Source organism: Amyelois transitella, chromosome 18 (assembly GCF_032362555.1).
Source record: "Amyelois transitella isolate CPQ chromosome 18, ilAmyTran1.1, whole genome shotgun sequence".
NCBI classification, from domain to species: domain Eukaryota; kingdom Metazoa; phylum Arthropoda; class Insecta; order Lepidoptera; family Pyralidae; genus Amyelois; species Amyelois transitella.
Window position 1 is genome coordinate 2,901,673 of NC_083521.1, and position 19,959 is coordinate 2,921,631.

The 19,959-nt window shown below is 38.7% G+C and overlaps 2 protein-coding genes across 2 annotated transcripts; both read left to right on the forward strand.

The window, feature by feature from the left end:
- The first annotated feature begins 3,968 nt into the window (after window positions 1–3,968).
- Window positions 3,969–8,993, forward strand: LOC106136281 (protein distal antenna). The gene is made up of 2 exons (XM_013336776.2): window positions 3,969–4,158; window positions 5,969–8,993. Exon 2 carries the CDS (start codon window positions 5,985–5,987, stop codon window positions 7,524–7,526), a length of 1,542 nt encoding a protein of 513 aa, XP_013192230.2. The 5' UTR covers window positions 3,969–4,158; window positions 5,969–5,984; the 3' UTR covers window positions 7,527–8,993.
- A 7,417-nt stretch (window positions 8,994–16,410) lies between these two features.
- On the forward strand, window positions 16,411–16,998 carry LOC132902806 (protein distal antenna-like). The gene has a single exon (XM_060949228.1). The coding sequence runs from the start codon at window positions 16,411–16,413 to the stop codon at window positions 16,996–16,998; it is 588 nt and encodes a 195-aa protein (XP_060805211.1).
- Window positions 16,999–19,959: the final 2,961 nt, after the last annotated feature.

Sequence of the window (19,959 nt, forward strand, 5' to 3'; positions counted from 1 at the left end):
GTTTATTATCCTGCAAGCTTTTGTGCGCGACTTGGAAAACCCCGCCTACTACATTGACGAAAATACCACGGGAACAGTAGTGTTTGCCCTCTGATTCTTTTCATCTTGGCATTAAATGCGGGTGCAATGCTGAAACAAATCCCTTCTACAACCTTTGCAGGAAAACCTAAACAATACTCGAATAAGCTTTTAATAGCTGCTCCGCTTGCGTGAATTTAGCGCCACCTACAAAATACATAGATATTTCGCAAATGCCACGGGAACTTTAGTATTTACCGGGATAGAAGATAGGTATGTCCTTCTTTTAGACTCTTAATTATATATAATTTCAAGTAAATTGGTTTAGAAGATAATTGATAAAGAGCCAACATACAAAGAAACTTACTTTCGCATTAAAACTATTAGTGAGGAAATATGTTACACATCCTACCACAGTGCCTCATATTTAGTTTCCTTGTGATGTTTTCCTTCACCGTAAGAACTTATGTTATTTATCCCATGTGTACACAGCTTTAGAGCAATGATCACCAGTCGCTATCGTACGGCCCGCGACAGAAGCCGCAGGGCGCGCTATCTCGCGGCCTCGGCGCGTCCTCGCTGCCCGCCGCACTCTCGCGCGTTAATTGCCCGGACGCTTATTGACTTTTATTTATTAACCCGCTCGACATTACTCTGAGGAATAAAGACAATTGGCAGGAAAGAACTTTAAGTTGAACGAAAAATTGATAAAATTATTATATGACACTAGCTTTTGCTCGTAGCGCCGCCGCTGGCATACATTGTCATTTTACGTATATGTCGGTTTCGGGATCAAAGGTATATGTTAACCTCTCAGTAATCATGTGTTTTTTATGAATATCAGTTAATACAGGATAAAAAGGTAGACAAAATAATTATTGCAAGATTTACTATCAAATAAGTGTCAATCTGAAAATACACGCATTTGAACTTGCTGCTCCGCCTTAACTTGTTTCTTTAGACCATCAACGACTCAGCGGCGGAATCACACGGTTTTCTGTGCAATCAGCATAATCTCGCGCATTAACTTGCGAGAGAAATCCGCAATGCCTCCGCGGCCGACAGCTACGCCCGGTCAATCGGATAGACATCACAGACGAGATGCTTCTAAACGGCTTTACTTTTTTATACAACTCTGAAACCAGCTGGCGGATCGTTTGATATTATGCGGCAAACAAGCCTACGTAGGTTTTTATTGTTACATATTGTATCCATTTAAAAGTGGGTCTCGTGTCTTCTGACTTTAGGTAAATACATCCGTTAAGGAATAACGATACGATATGTAATTTTCTCATAATTATGTACACACATTTGCCGGCCACTATCGGCAATTACGAGTTAACGAGCGCCAGTGTCTAGCAACCTACGTATATGTAGATACCGCGTAAAAATTCAAGTCGCGACGTCAGCGTTGCAACGGGTCTCGCGCCATCGGGCTAATGAGTCGGGCGAGGGGGGGTGGCCGTGGGGGGGAGGGGGGAGGTAATGGCGCGCGGCGTCGGATGTCGCCGGGGGGTGCCCCGCCGCGTCGCCGATAACAAAATCACTAGAGAACCGTGCGGACGGATGTGGGCTAAATGGATGTTGCTTTTTATGCCCTTTATCTTCTGTTGTGGTATTTGGCTTGTATGGTCGGAGGTTAGGAAGAAGCAATACTGAGTTTCACTTTAGTAAAATAATCAGTAAATATACTTTAAAAAAAATTTATCTGATACTTATCACAATACCCAGCTATCTGTTAACTTTTCTGACCATTATCTTGTTTCACAATTTTTCGTTTAGAATAAGTTTCCAATTAGCTGAACCAATCCATTCAATGGTATGATAGAAAAGACAGTCGTACTGCAAATTCATGTTCATGAAGTGATTCATTATTTATGCATTCTTATTTCCTCAAATACCTATACTAATTCACGTAAATAGACAAGTTTGTATGGTTAGTATAAAATATAGCAAGCAAGCAGTTTCTATGATAGAAACTGCACATATTTCATACATAATAATCACCGGTACAAATCCTAATGATACCATTTACCTGTAATGACATCATGAAAAAATACATTAAATTTTCAAAATAATTAAGAATCTTAGTGTTGTTAATGCCGCATCCACCATTAACCGTTCTCGGACATCGGCAATGCCCAAAATACAGTGCGGGCGACGCGTCGTAAATCGCGGCGCGGCGAGGGCCTTTGTGTGGCCTCGGCCTGGCAAAAACATACCTACCACCGACACGGCGATGACACTCTATAGCTTCTAAGTACACCATATACTTATATATATATAGCTTATATAATAAGTCAAAGAATGTTGCGGTAAAGGTGTGCAGTTTTGCGATTAAAACCGCGGGAGGAACTCTTATATTCTGATTTTGAACGTTCGCGTTGCAAATTACTTTTTATAAATAATACAGGTATTAAACGCGCACGTGACGTCTCCTCTATTCTCTACTACTATAATCGTCGAAGCTACATGTAAGTTCTTCACCGCCCACGCTGGTACGGGTCTTACGGACGGAATCTTGCATGGATTGACGTCGCAAAAGATAGAAACATAGTAGAAAGTGGGCATCCGTAAAATTTAAGTCTATTCCTGGTCAAATACGCATGTGCTTACGAATACATAGGTATGTATATTATATACGCACAGATATGCTTAATATTATTTGTGTGAATCTATTAAATCACAATTTGATCATTTCAGCCCTTCTAAACGTGGGCTTGTTGGCTCGGTCTGCCCCATAAGGGATAAAGATGTGATTGTATGTTTGTATTAATAGAGGTTAATAAGATTTGGTTTTGAAAATAATATACCACGCGGTGTCAAATAATCGTCTAGAAAAATTAATAGTGGATCGCGCCGGCGTCCATCTTTTCTACTTAATTGAAGTTACGACACGATTCACCCTAACACAATAGAGTCATAAATAAAGGAATGCTTTTTTACTTTGATGAATCAAATCATACCTCATTACTTAGGGTATTTACGACGTCAACATTTTAACATAATTCGAATTGTAGCGAATTATCAGAGAGAGATTCTTGCTGTTAACACCACCGCTCAACGGAAGTGACTCATGGGCTAATATTTTTTCCAAATACTACCTGGGGTAAAATTCGCATGAAATATTTATAATATTTCAAAAACAAATGACAATGAAAGAGTCATAGAAATGACTGCTCGTTTATGTCTTTTACTAGGCTTACGTAAAAAAATCAAAACCTAAGTAGTATATTGTAATTATGTATTGTATTCAATTATTCAGTTAGCATATTCAGATATATTGCTAATAAAATTAGTTCATAGTAATCAATCTAATGGGAGTTTCCCTGGCGATGAATTATTTTCGTTATCACTTTGGAATGCCTACACGTGGACTATGAAAATAACGCGAACGTGAAAATGTGAAAGGTTAGGAGTTAATATCAGAATGCTTCATAGGCATCCCATAAATGCATATAGAAGAAGTGCAGACAATAAATTGAGTAAATCACGTAATTTGCCTCTACGAGAAAGAATAAAAATCGTAGATTCGTAGCACAAGCTACGAGAGTTCGTAGTTATCTACGACACAGTGGATCTGATTTTTTTCCCGCCGTTGTTTCCTTCCTCGTCCAAAAGAAAGAACAAAGGCGAGGAGTCGTAGTAATTAGTTGCTAACTATTTAGGTACTTCGTAGACGGCCGCGAGACGGAGTTGCGCACTTGGAGAAGTGGGAAAACTTTCGCCAAGTAAAGTTGAAATGGCGGGATTTTTCGCGAAAGTTGAAGGAATTAGTACATAATTAATTGTGTCGGGATGGTACCTATGTTTACGAGGGAAGCGCGCGGAGGTGGCGATAGCTGGGGCCGGGCGGGGGTGCGGTGCGGAGAGGTGGAGAGCGTGCAGGGCGGACACAAAGGAGAGGAGCGGACAGCGTGGCCTTATCACCGGCCACTCGGTCGACTGCCGCCACCCGCGAGACACGTCCCCGCGCGCTGCCACTCCAGTGACTCATGATCGGATCTGTAAAACTTGTGTGAACAAAACGTGAAGCACCTTAGGGTTGCATTTTTTGTGTGTGTTTTGGATATTTCACTCCGCAACAACGGCCGTGTTTAATAAACTTGTAAACAAAAACAACGTGACGCCGGCTCGCCAGTAAGTTTTACTTTTGTTATTCACATTCAAGAGTTAAACCGACTAGTCGTGTTTGTGTGCAAAATTCAGGAAAATAACGAGTTTTAAAATATCTAAAATTTTGTTTTTAGATTTGCGGATTTTAAATTATATTAAAGCAAATATCCCGAATAATTTTCGTCGAAAATAAATATTTCAATTGAGCGCTTCTAATTTTGTGTACGCATTTATACTAGCGTAACTGCTTGAAGTTCCTCCTTACCGTATACAAGTTTATAAAAAAAAATTGAACGCGCAGTTTAAATACTTATTGTTGTTTGCATTTAATTGTAGCATTTTGTATCGACAACATAACTAACTATTAATTTATTTGCTAACTGAAAATATCATACTAACTATTTAGTTGTTAAATAAATAGTCAAGGATTAAAAATAAAATAAAGCAACAAATATATTAATAATAATAGTAATAGTATCTAGTTCACCTCACTGTAGTTAAAATCATTGAGAATGATACAAATGTTGATTTATTATTGGTTTCTTGATTTATACATAATCTATGCAGAAATCATGCTATTTTTATTTCAAATCATTTTAATATATTTTGTTTTTATTTATGATGAATCTTTATTAAAGTTCGTTCATTGGTAACAAATGCTTTCTTGTGAATAAAATACGATAGAACCTGAAATCATGCCATTTTTATTTCAAATCATTTTAATATATTTTGTTTTTATTTATGATGAATCTTTATTAAAGTTCGTTCATTGGTAACAAATGCTTTCTTGTTAATAAAATACGATAGAACCTGACCCATAACCTTCTCTATAATTTTGCGTTCATACAAGTCTCGAAGTCTCATAGCAAGCCCATAGTCGCAGACTGTCGTAACACGGTAGCAGTGACTTCATTAAAAAGGGGAATGATTTACATGGCGGAACTACTAAGACTATTGTTATAAAAAGTTTGACTTCTTTTCTTCTAGTTACTTGTAGAATTTTTTAAAACATAGCATACCTACTTCTTGCTTTTACGTTTTATTTATTTTTACATAATTAAAGGTCTTGCCCCAAATCTATAGTAACAGATTTTTAAAGACTCTCACCGCACTGCAAAACGGCATTTGATTTACTACAAATAAAATATCTATTTTCTTCATTACTTAACAAAATCTGTTTACAAATAATGTTAAACGTTCTGGTGCCGCCATCTAGCGGTGACCGAGTGAGGCGCGGCACTGGCGGCAAGGTCACCGTGTCAACGACCCGACAACTTTTGCCGCCTACTGTTGTCGTAGGTCATAATTTTATGTCTTCTTTTTGTTGTTTATCTTTACGTAACTTAATAGCGACCCGGGTGAACATTTCATCTGCGACACATTAATACGAATCTCACAATTAACTCAATATATTCATTGTTTAACATTTAATATTACGCATAGATCTGAAATAATTTAGGTTAACGAACTGCGGCTTGTTTTGTGCACATCGAGTTTGCGTCGTCTATCACCTTGGATTATCGCTGCAGTTTTAATGTTGGAACATTGACGTATTATTTATACCGAATGCTGAATTCCACGGGGCTAGCATGGCACGTGACGTTTTATTATGACGTGAAACCGGACAGTGCTAGTTTATCACTAGTCGTCGCGCGCGCCATGCTAGCGCTGCAGAGACATATAGTGACGATGCTAGCACTTACCATCAATGTCAAGTCGAGAATAGCTAATATGGATGGTTTTATAACCAATAAATATAAATTTCTTGGTCATAAAACCGCTTGCATCACTAATGATAAGTAGTCAACAATTTCCATCCATCTTTTTGTTACAGGAAGCGAGGCGGTAAAATGGCGACGAAGGGCAAGCGGCCCATGCGCGCGTTAACGCCCGACGATAAAATCGAGGCCATCCAGCGCGTCAACGACGGCGAGTCCAAGGCGTCGGTGGCGCGCGACATCGGCGTACCCGAGTCCACCCTACGCGGCTGGTGCAAGAACCAGGACAAACTACGCTTCATGACTTCGCAGCTCTCCTCTCCCGAAACCGAGAAGAGCAACGACGGGGAACCGTCCCAAAAGCGCGCGCGCACGGAATCCCCCGCCGCCGCGCCTGCCTCGCCCGCTACCGCAGGCCTCGACCTCAGTTCATCCACGACAAGCACCGCGGCCCCGCTCGCGACCAACCCGTCAGATGACGCACCAATCGAACTCACCACGAAGCGCTCGCAGCCGTCCCCTTCCTCTTACTTGCCTCGCGAACGGCGCCCGGATCCTGGCGCCAACGCCTCGATGAGTGCTATCAGCCCCTTGTCCGGACTTACTCATTTGCCCGGTCTTTCACATTCCCATTTAGGTCTCAGCTTCAATGAAATAGCAACCAATTTGACTCTCCTTGCTCAACTTAACCCCAGTCTCATTACTCCCGCCGCTCAGCCGGCTAGTCGCGCATTGCGCTCTGTACGATCACCCAAACCGGCACACAATGGACTTCTAAATCTGAGTGATAACAAGCACAGGAGCAAACCACACCACCACTCGGATCCTTACCGAACGAGTTTACATAAATCCAACCAACACAATATGCCATCGTCTGCTACTCAACCAGTAGACGAAACCCTGTGGTATTGGCTTAAAGCACAACAAGCCATGCTAGACTTAACTGCACAGGCGACGGCAGCCCATCAACTCCAAAACGCGAAAACAGACACCAGCACAGCATCAAAGCCGGTCTCGACCGCCGCGCCATTCCCACCCGCAACCGTGGCCTCACATTTAGAATATAGCAGAAATCCTTGGCTATGGCAATATTATAAACAATACGGTGGCGCGATGCCGTTGCCAGATGATAGACACAAATCAGCATCTCAAGTGCCAAAGGAAAAAACTGCTGAAAATATTTTATATTCACATTTGACAAAAGAAAGGAAGCCCGAAGGCGAACAGACCGTTCCATCGGTCCCTACCGAAAATGAAAGCGCCCCTACTGAATCCAATCAGCCAGTGAGTACGGCGTCGCGAGTTGCGGAGCCCGCCATCAGCCCAGAGCTCGGAACCGAAAACAAAGAGCCGCCTACAGACAGGAGCCACGAGCCCGGTAAGCACCAAGCGAAAGCTCGCACCGTGCTGGACAACCTTTTGTTCAACAACAGCAATCAGTCTGCGCTTAAAGAGGCGAAAATGATGGAAGTGGCGAACGGCGACTGGGAGCCAGGCACGGCGGAGGCTCTCGAGCACGGTGACAAATTTTTGGCGTGGTTGGAGATTAGCGGGGACCCCAGTGTGACGCGCATGACTGTGCACCAGCTGCGGTCGCTGCTGCACAATCTGCGCGCGCGCCGGTCGCTGCCCGCCGCGGTGTCGGATACTGACCACGCCGCGCGACGCAAGTAAACCAATACTTGTGGTCCTCCGCGTGCTAGCTACAGGGATACTTCAATTATGTACTGTACATAGTTATATACGTCGTCGCTAGGAAGCGTTCACTTGTGATATGTGTAGCCAAATTTGCGTAATTTCTTTGTTTTAAAAAGAAAGCTATGCATTATTTTCTTTAAGTTAAGAATTAATTAGATTAAAGCTCTAACTGACATTGATCGCCACCGAGCGATAAGAGTCTCTAAAGTTAATTATAGCAGTTATTATATTATGAAGTTTTTAAGATTGCATTATTTTCGTTTTTATCAACAACAACAAACAGCAGAATGGCGTTATGTCATGCTAGCCCCGAAGTGGCAAAGATCATTTTCAATCGTCAATATCCTAAATCGTTTCTGAAAAGCTGCTTAATATAATAACTACTCATCTCTGAGTTTATTAAAGATTTCAATATAACGTTGTAATTATCGCTTTAAAGATGGATGTTATCTGCAATCAATACATATTACTTTCTGATGCACACAACTGTTACGTGTTTAGAATATAAGTACCTAGTTCTGCTGTATGTTGCCATTTTTCGATTACATTCCTAGTTGTACCCTAACATAGTTTATAGTCGGATCCCTTTGTTCTACCTCAAGTAATAATTATACTAAGTCAGAACGTCCTTTTCACAACCGCTAAAAGTCGATATTGTTGATAAAGATTACATGTATTTCGAATGTGCTTTCAAACCAAGAAGTGCTTGGTTTGAAAGCAAATTACATATAAACCTTTTGAATGCTCGTAACATAAACTAACATAATATACAACCACCGTCACTCCAGGTTGATATACCTAGGCGTACTCCTCTCCACAGAGGACGTACAACGCCAAGACGATGACAGCGGTAAATAAACTTTATCATGACTTTATTGACTTTGATCGACTATCACATCGCGGCAACACGCAACCAAACACGAAAGGACGCACAGTGTGCCAACGCGAATGTGCAATTGATTCGTTGATCGCAAAAAGGTATATGTTAAGATAGATGATCTATTCCGTTAGCTGTAAGTGATCGTTGTGTAAATGTTTTTATTGCTCAGTATTTTAAAGACAATGTCATGTCTCGACTCGGGATTGTATCATACGTTACGTTAACAGTTAAGGACACTGTGATCAAAATTTAAAAATTATTGAGAGTTATAAATAATTATTATAAGTACATTCCTAATTAATAGAGTGTATATCGTTATAAGAGAGTCCGCAGTAGGATTGAAAAAAACATCGTTGCAACCTTAAGTAAAGAACGAATGTTCAAAAATTATGTCACCTTACCAATGAAGATTATTGATTTACATTTCATGTTACTAATAGCTCTACTTTAAATTATTCGAGAGATGATATTTTGTACAAAATTATAAATTTAATTATTAAATTATTCTCTTTTGACATGTATTGTGATCTCGAAAATGTTGAGAGATTAAACTTGATTGAACCTTAAACGGAAAACTTGTTTCATTTCTATTCTCCTCTTAGATTTCACGGGTCTATACACCCCGGATTTTTGAGAGGCTTGCGTGGGGATATAAATCCAACACGTAGAAAAGTTGATGTTCTCCTGCCAAAACCCGTTCCCGGGCATATCAATAGACGATATTTCCATGAACAGGTCTCAGCAGGGCTGAGAGCAGAGCTGAGCTATTACAAAATAAGGAATGATGGGTTATGGAGTTGACGTTTGGATAGTTGCGAAGTTGACGTTGTTGAAGAAAATGCTGCAATGCAGTTTGTTACCGCCTTTTCTGCACTGACGCCTTGGAAGAGGCAGTAAACTTAGTTTTAAGTTATTTATTTGACGTCAACCAATGTTGTGAAACCAAAAGATTTGACACTTATTAAGCGATATGAAATGATACAACTAATAATTAATATTATTGTAATAAAAGAGGCCAAAGACATAAAAGCACTAACTAGGGTACCTAAAGCACTGAAAATTTAAATATGGCTAGTTGTGATTCAGGCAGATATTCCAAACCTTTCCAAATCCATTGCTTCGTAAAGCGGAACTGTTAGGTGATTATGCGGTTATCTCTTTCAATAAATGGCTTATCCAAAAATAGAGGTATAAAGACGTAAGTATACTATATCAACATTAGTGAAGAGACGAGCACAAGAATGTACCATGATAAAACACCACGCTATATTGAAAGAAAAAGAAAAAATACCATAAGTTTGGGTCCAGATTCATGAGGAATTAAGGACAGTGTAGAAAATTTTGGTATTATTTTCTTAATAAACCAGATATATAATTTAAATGTGTATTTTATTGTCTGAAAAATTTCTGATTCAGATTTAGCAAAGGATTTTTGAGAACTCAAACCTGTGAGTGAACGAATCATGTGGCGCCATCTATTAGCGCCTACAAAGAATACATGTTAAATGAGGGGTTAGTGCCAGTTTTACACGGTCAAACAAATCGAGCAAGTAAACTCGAGTTTTTATGGAGTTGCATTAGTGCCATCACGTTACCACTAGCTGGCGCTGATCAAATCACATACAAATTCGCGCTTGTAGGTACAGTAAGTTAACGTAAGTATAACGAAAGTATCACTTATATTACCGCAATTAATTGGATAAAACATTTAACAAGAGTTCCCACGTGCAGCATAGGTTTCGTCAAAAGGCCATAATCGACGAAATGTGAAACTAGCGACGTTACTCCTTGCCAACTGTTTGTTCCCTCGAAATATAGCCTGGTTGGCCGTATTGATGTACTCACACCATTTTCTAAAATACAACGTTTTAGTACACAAACAAACAACACATCAAACTCATCCTTTCTCTGAAATAACGTAGCACGCCATCTGTCTTCTAATTTACGAACTAACCTGTAGCCCGCATTCGTTCAGCGTCTGTAAAAACAAAGGTTTTCTGGCTTTGTAGTGAAACTGAAATTGCCGTCTGAAATTTTCAGCGTACGCCAATAGAAGACATTCTTTAGTAAAATTCGCATAATAACTTTTAGGAAAACACATTCGAGTCTCAAACACAGGGACAGTTATTTCAGGCCAGCACAAATTCACCAACCCAACTCGTAAATGGCTTTTTTTAAAGATAACAGTCAGTTTGTCTATCACATTTTTACTGATAATTTATTTGTTTATTTATATTTTCGGAAGACTTACAGCTAAGTAACGAGGTGTAGCGACATCTCTACGCCATACGTCACAACAGAAAATCACATACCAACTGTCAATCATCGCGAGAGCAAGAAAGTTCAGCCAATAGCAGCGAAGAATGTAAATCGCGATTACAAAGATTTCATGAATTTGAGCATAAATACTCAATTTTCTCGGCCCCCCCTCAGACCCCTTACCGCCCCAGCAGAGGCACCGTGCCGACATACTCGCGTACATAAACCGCTTTCGGCGAACACAAAGAAGTAAGACTAGTGGCCGGTTCACGAGATATCGCCCCGCAGCGGCAACCGGTAGATCCGCCACTTAGTTAGGCCCTTATGGCGTTTGAACACTAGGTTCTTCAACCTACTCGGGTGGCGCCAAAGCCGCTTACATTTCATTTGCCAAATGAAACGTAAGCGGGTTGGTTTATAGAGCCGCTTAAGGAAGGCTTACAATATAACAAGGTGACGCTTAGTTCAAAGTTTGACAGTGACAAGTATCAAGTTTGTTTTGGTGGCTTGTTTTGAATTCACGAAGAGCAAGCGAAACTTTTTAACAAAGTAAGTTTTTTTTATTATTATAAATGATGATGATAAAATTTAATAAAATTATTGTCAGGCAAATAACGCCTTTGTTTCTCTTCTCAAAGGCGGTTCACGAGCGATTGTTGGACTGCCCCGCCTTCTAAGTTCCTGATTTTGATGCTTGTTGCTGTCCAGCCTGCGCACCTCAACATTAGCCGCAAGTTCAGCTGCTATTTCGTCATTGTTCAATAGATGGACATTCAAAAGCGTGCCTTGTTTGCTATGTTGTGTAAAAAAACAACATGCATTCACTATGCGCGCGGCTGAGGTGGGATCGTAGTGAAGTTCACTAGTAGATAACATGCATCTACAATATTAATGATAAAAATTTATTGATACAGGACCGGTAATTTAACAGTGATTTCAAAGAAGCATAATATAAATAATAGAATTATCAAAAAGTAATTAATGCCGTGTGGTTCCCGGCACCAATACGAAAAAGAATAGGACCACTCCATCTCTTTCCCATGGATATCGTAAAAGGTGACTAAGGGATAGGCTTACAAACTTGATATTCTTTTTTTAGGCGATGGGCTAGCAACCTGCTACTATTTGAATCTCATTAAGCCAAACAGCTGAACGTGGACTATCAGTCTATATGTATGTATGTATGTAAAAAGTAATACTTATAGTTAGTAGGTATATTGAAATATTTTTCATAAATGTTAATATTACATAGCTTAATAACAAATCATTGATTTAAAATTTCTTTAAATAAGACTGATTTTGATAACAAGACAGTGATTTCAAAAGATAAAGAGGTACCAAAAAGTAATAATGAATTATTACACGACTTTTCAAAAATAATTGTATTTTTATTTCAATAATTTTACATAAATTTAAGTATAGACACCTAAAGGGACGAATTAATAAGTATTTAAATTCAAAATTATATTTATATATCTACTTGTATAAAAAGTATATAGGTATGTTTATATTTAGTATAGGTTTATAGTAAATATGGTTAGTATATTTATTACTTGCTTTCGCCCGCGACTCCGTGCGCGCGGATGTCGGTCTTCGCGTGAATAGTTTATTTCTCCATTTTGACACAATGACATCTTATGAATATCTATTGGACCCAATTACGGCTAAACCTATAATAATTAAGGAGATCCCTCTATTGAGCTACTGCTGTTGAGCTCGCGTTCTGTACTAAGTATTTTTTTCATAGTAATTCCAACCTTGATAAGTAGCATGTAGCAGTAAATTACTGACAGTACCGAAAAGTTTGCAAAAATAAAAAAGTGATCATGACAATGCGACAGAAAGGTAATTGAGAGCTTCAGCATACGCAACAGTTAGTGAGCTCGTCCGGAATATGAACATGAAGATTTCTTGGAGTGCTCACACGGGAAAGAGCTACGTAAAGTTGCCCGTGTGAAAAACAACTCGCGGTAAGATCTACGCCAGCAACTCATAGGATCTGACCTTGAGCCTTATTTTTTGTCATGGCGTAACACAAAGCTACAGGAAACTGTATACTCTTAAACTGAAATGGAAAATTATTGGGAAACGACGCTGAATCCAACGGGGGTAACGCAACGTGTGTTCGCGGTTCTACAGAACAACGTCTATGGATAAAACTTAAAATTAAGATTTATTTTCTTCTACGTATTTTTCCAGGATAAATAGTACTCCATTGTATGCCCAGGATAATAAGGTATAATTATACCAAGTTTCATCGAAATCGAACCGTTAGTTTTCACGTGATGCTTGAACATACAGACAGACAAAAAAAATTACACACATATTTGGGTTTGGTATCGATCGAGTAACACCCCCCCTGCTATTTATATTTTCAATATTGTCAATGTACAGAATTGACCCTTCTACAAATTTATTATATGCATAGATACATTATTTATTACCATCCACACAAAGGTTATCTGCTTAATCCAATGATAGACTGTTACATAATGCTGCATTATGTCCGCCTGTTGTACTGTACAAATTGTAATTGTTACAATAAAGATTAAATAAATAAATATAGGACAGTAAAATATAAATATTACAGCTGTATATTCAGGACAGGACTTAGCATATATATTCAATGATCGCGTTGACCCAAGGGATTTTTCCTAATTTAATGAAGTGAAATAGTAAATTATTAATTCCATAAATCAAGAAAGGTGAAAAATCGGTGCCTGGTAATTATAGATCAATATAAATTGTATCAATTTTGTGCAAGGAGTTCGAGAGAATGATGCAAAATTCAGCTCTAAATCTTAACAAATTACTGAGGGCCAATGTCCAACAGATGCAGGTGTGGCTCTTGTGACTCACATTCTCAATGCAAGGGAGGACTCACAGGATACCATTGGAGAGTTTTGCGATCGGTATTTAATTCATTTGATTGCATAGATCATGGAACTTTTCGAGTCCAGCTCGCTCACTACGACTTCGATACTAATGCCCTCCCAACTGGCACACAAGCGCTATTACAAGTTCTACAGTACTACTACATATATATTATTCTGTATATTCTTGTCAAAATTTTGGACACTCTTGATTACCTATGTCATCAATCCGTTAATATTCTGCGTGACGACCTCTGTGTCGACACTTGTCTGTGACACCGGAGCTCCCGGGTTCGCATCCCGGCCAGGGCATGATGAGAAACGACATTTTTCTTATTGGCCTGGGTCTTGGATGTTTATTTATTTAATAAAAAATATAAGTATTTATTATAACATATGTATCGTTGAGTAAGTATCTTGTAACACAAGATTCGAACTTTCTTCTAGGCTAACTCAATCTGTGTAATTTGTCCTGAATACATTTTATTAAATTCTCTTTTAGTGAACTAACACACACACATACAGACAGATAGACACACACACATAATTATGACACATCTCTTTTTTGCACCGGGTGTTAAACTTAGAACACTCTCGATTGAATCATCAACGTTCTCTATTAGTTCGCTTTCTGATAAAAAATTTGCGTCATCTTTCCAAAGTTATGTATTTGTATTGTATCCGTTTAAATTCTACCTGCGGTAAAATTAGCATAAAACATTAATAATAATTCAAAAAGAAACAGCAATTAGAGTCATAGAAATGACTGCTCGTTTATGTCTTTTACTTGGCTTACTGATAAGAATATTGCGTCATCTTTCTAAAGTAATGTATTTGTATATTTGTATTGTATTTAGAAATGCCGAAATGAAAGAGTCATAGAAATGACTGCTCGTTGATGTCTTTTACTTGGTTTACAAAAAAATTCAACATCTATAAAACTTATATTTATTATTTATTTATTTAAGAGGTCATCATGTCAAACCCAGGCCACACATGTAATACTAGACGTTCCTACAAAGCTCATCTCTATTTTACTTTTTCAATTTTCTACAAATCTAAGTAGTGTATTGTAATTTATCATATTTGTATTCAATTATTCAGTTAGCATGGTCAGATATATTACTAATTAAATTAGTTCATAGTAATTAATCTAATGGGAGTTTCTCGGGTGACATGTTATTTGAGTTATCACTTTGGTAAAGTCTAAAAGTTAGTCTAAGAGCTAGTGAACCCTCCGAGTAACGGTCTTCCTGTAAGGCTAGAAATTTGTAAAGTGATGATACATAGCACACCAAGGCCTGGCAGGCATCTACCCTGCACGTCATCAACACTTTTAATTCTTAAAATGTAAAAAACTTAGGATAAAAAAACTTCCTACTGTAAGCTTCAAAATTTAATATCATTTATTTTATTTATTGATTATTATAAAAAAAAATGCTATCGGTGTGCTATGAATCATCTCTCTACAAATTTCTAGCTATACAGGAAGACCGTTACTCGGAGGGTTCACTAGCTCTCCAACTACGAAGACAATGAAAATATAATAACACGAACGTGAAAATGTGAAAGGTAAGGACTACATATCAGTATGCTTCATAAGAATCCCATAAATGCATATAGCACCGACTTAAATAAATTGAATCAAGTAACATTCTTACACTATATGCTCTGTTCTACGAGAATGAACAAAATCGTAGACATTCGTAGCACAAGCTACGAGAGTTCGTAGATTTCTACGAGGCAGTGAATCAATTTTTTCCGGCGTGGAATCGTAGTAATTAATTGCTAACTATTTAGGTACTTCGTAGACGGCCGCGAGACAGAGTTGCGCACTTGGAAAAGTGGGAAAACTTTCGCTGAGAAAAATTGGAACGGCGGGATTGCGCGAAAGTTCAAGAAATTAGTACATAATTGTGTCGGGATGGCTGTGTTTACGAAGGAAGCGCGCGGAGGTGGGACAGCTGGGGCGGGGCGGGGGTGCGGTGCGGGGTGGTGGAGCGCGTGCAGGGCGGGAACAGGGCGGCCAGCGCACTTTGCATCGCACCGGTTATATTGTCGTTGTCGTCACCCGAGACGCACGTCTCTGCGCGTGAGCGCCTTACAGTTGTTATACATACATAAATACATATAATCACGTCTACATCCCTTGCGGGGTAGACAGAGAAGATAGAATTGAGGTTCGGTTGTAATTGAATGTGCTATTTCAGTGTGCAATAATGAACGTGTTAAGTAAACTTGTAAGCGGACCCCAAATGACGGCAGATCGCAAGTAAGTTTTATTTTTGTTATTCAAATTTAAACAACCAGTCGTTCTTGTGTTTCTTAACTTTGTGGATTTTAAATAATGTAAAAGTAAACATATAAATCATATGACCGTAATTTTTAAATAAATTAAAAATTATTAAAGTAAGGTGACGGAAATTATACAGTAAATTATTAATAATGTATTATTTGATAACTGAACAATTAAATTAACGTACCTATTTCGTTGTTAAATAAATAGTAAAGGATTAAAAATAAAATTAAATTAGAAAATTTTAAGCAAATAGTAAATCAACCACAAGAATTTTTTCAAGTTCATGCTCGGTTACTACTTCATCGTAAGAAATTTTTTTTTTACTGTTTTATATGATTTGATTTTTTATATAAATGATGCCCTGTTTTTGAGGTCTTTTTAATTCAAATATTTTGCGTCTTCAAAGCGAAGCCTCTGTAGAGACATATAGCGCTGTTGCTGGCACTTACCAAGTCGAAAAAAGCTAATATGGTTATATTTCGATATACAACTGCTTGCATCACTAACACTAACGTGAATTTTTTTTGTTACAGGAAGCGAGTTGGTAAAATGGCGACGAAATGCAAGCGGCCCAGGCGCGCTTTGACGCCGGAGGATAAAATGAAGGCCATCCAGCGCGTCAACGAGGGCGAGTCCAAGGCGTCGGTGGCGCGCGACATCAGCGTACCCGAGTCCACCCTACGCGGCTGGTGCAAGAACCAGGACAAACTGCGCTTCAAGACCTCGCAGCTCTCCTCTCCCGAAACCGACAGGAGCAACGACGGGGAACCGCCCCGAAAGCGCGCGCGCACGGAGTCCCCCGCCGCCGCGCCTGCCTCGCCCGCTACCGCAGGCCTCGACCTCAGTTCATCCACCTCGTCAGACGACGTGCCAATGGATTTATCCATGAAGCGCTCGCAGCCGTCCCCTTCCTCTTCCTTGCCTCGCGAAAGACGCCCGGACCCCGGCTCCAGCGTCGCAATGAGTGATTTCAGTCCCTTGTACGGACTTACCCATTTGCCCGGTCTTGCACACTCACATTTGGGGCTCTGCTTCAATGAGATAGTAACCAACTTCACCCTTCTTGCTTTACTTAACCCTTTCCCCTTTCCCTTTTCGCGGCAGAACAAACAGCAGAATGGTGATATGTCATGCTAGCCCCGAAGTGGTAAAGATAATTTTAAATCGTTAAAATCCTAAATCGTTGCTGAAAAGCTGCCTAATATAATAACTTCTCATCTCTGAATCTATTCAAGATTTCAATAAGTTATTTAACGTTGTAATTATCGCTTTAAAGATGGATGTTATCTGCAATCAACGCATATTACTTTCTGATGCACACAACTGTTACGTGTTTAGAATATAAGTACCTAGTAGTAAGTATTACAACAACAATAAGTAGTAGTTGACCGACGATCACATCGCGGCAACACGCAACCAAACGCGAAAGCACGCACAGTGTGCCAACGCGAATGTGCAATGATTCATCGATCGCAAAAGATAGATGATCTATTCCGCTAGCTCTAAGTGATCGTTGTGTAATGTAAAGACAATGTCATGTCTCGACGTGGGAAAATATTTTACGTTATTACCAGTTAAAGACACTGTGATCAAAATTTAAAAATTATTGAGAGTTATAAATAATTATTATTCCTTATTAGTAGTGTATACATCGTTGCAACCTAAAGTAAAAAACAAATGTTTAAATATTGTATACATAGGTCGGTCTAATTTTATTTAATTTAGGAATAATTAGATTTAAGCTCTAACTGACATTGATCCCCACCGAGCGATACGAGTCTCTAAAGTTAACTATAGCAGTTATTATATTATCCACTTTTTAGGAAAGTGCAATCTAACTATGTATACCAAAATAAGATTCCTGCGGGGCCAGCATGGCACGCGCGACGCCGTTTTTATCGCGCAATAACTATCGCTGTCCCTTTTCGCGGCAGAACAAACAGCAGAATGGTGATATGTCATGCTAGCCCCGAAGTGGTAAAGATTATTTTAAATCGTTAAAATCCTAAATCGTTGCTGAAAAGCTGCCTAATATAATAACTTCTCATCTCTGAGTCTATTCAAGATTTCAATAAGTCATTTAACGTTGCAAATATCGCTTTAAAGATGGATGTTATCTGCAATCAATGCATATTACTTTCTGATGCACACAACTGTTACGTGTTTAGAATATAAGTACCTAGTAGTAAGTATTACAACAATAATAAGTAGTAGTTGACCGACGATCACATCGCGGCAACACGCAACCAAACGCGAAAGCACGCACAGTGTGCCAACGCGAATGTGCAATGATTCATCGATCGCAAAAAGATAGATGATCTATTCCGCTAGCTCTAAGTGATCGTTGTGTAATGTAAAGACAATGTCATGTCTCGACGTGGGAAAATATTTTACGTTATTACCAGTTAAAGACACTGTGATCTAAATTTAAAAATTATTGAGAGTTATAAATAATTATTACTCCTTATTATTAGTGTATATCGTTATGAGATAGTTCGCAGTATTGCTAAAACATCGTTGCAACCTAAAGTAAAAAACGATTGTTCAAATACTGTATACATAGCTCTTCTTGAAATTATTCGAAAGAAAATATTATGTAAAAAATTTTAATGTTAGAATTTAATAATTAAGTGATAATAAATGATAAATATTTTTTTAAATGTTGTTGATAATGTTTCATTATCTCTAAAATTTTGAGATATTAAACTTGACTGAACCTTAAAAGCAAATCTTGCTTTATTTCTATTCTCCTTATAATTAAATAAAAATGTATAATTTATGACTTCGTAAAGGAGCCAAAAAGATAAAAGTACTAACTACCTAAAGCACTAAACATTTTAATATGGCTAGCTGTGATTCAGGCAGATATTTCAAATCCATTGCTTCGCAAAACGGACCTGTATAGTATACAATCCTATCTCTAATGCTTTAACAACATGCAGCGTGCAGAGCCGAGCACGAGAATGCACTATGACAGTATACTCGTAGAATTGCACTGATATTACTCATATTACCTAAAGTTTGTAAGGGTTTAAATGAAAAAATCCTGCCTGCAGGTATAACATCTAGCCTTCCCTATGTGGCGGTCGAGCCGGACCTTATCGCTCCCGCTACAAAAGAATCTATACTAATATTATAAAGCTGAAGAGTTTGTTTTGTTTGTTTGTTTGTTTGTTTGTTTAAACGCGCTAATCTCAGAAACTACTGAACCGATTTGAATAATTCTTTCACTGTTAGATAGTCTATTTATCGAGGAAGGCTATAGGCTACATTTTATCCCGGATTTCCTACGGGAAACGTCAACAATGACGGTGAAAGTTGAATAAGTCGGCCATCTGCGAGCTTTCCACGCGAACGCTGCGCAAACCAACAAAGATATAGTAAAACAATGTACTAAAGATGTGAAGTACTCATTTTTTGCCACAAAAAAGTCCGCGAGAGCATATATCTATCTCTTAATGTTTACTTACAATAACCACTTTTATGTTCATTTTTTAAGATTATAAACATAAGTTATTTTGAAACCAATTTTCTTTAATTCAGTATTAATCCTTATCCAAATAAATATGTTTATTACTTTCGGCTTTTCATGTAGACTAAAATTGCCATTTACAGTATATAAATCAGACGAATAGGTTTTGAGATATAGTCGTTATAAGCAATTTGCAGCGAAACATTTAATACGGCGAACCAGCGTTCTTTCTAATACGCGTGACCGCCTAACTGCCCCCCCCCCTCAACCCGCATCTTTCGATTGCCCTTATTACTATTTTAAAGTAAAGTATCAGCCTGTAAGATCCCACTACTGGGCAAAGGCCTCTCATGTCACTATACGGTCTCCGTTCCGTCGCGGGTAATGATGTGGGCTAAGTCGTCGCCAAGTCGCATAACAATTAGCAGCTATAATTGATAAAGCCGAGGAGGAGGATGTTTGCCAAAATAAATATGATGCCCAAAATAACTATTCCACGCGGACGAAGTCGCGGGCACAGCTAGTAGAAAATAAAAATATCAACAAGTTTACTGTGTTATCTCTCCACAGGTAGAAAACAATTAATTACCTACAGAAATCCAAGGTATTGAATTAAGTTCCTGGAA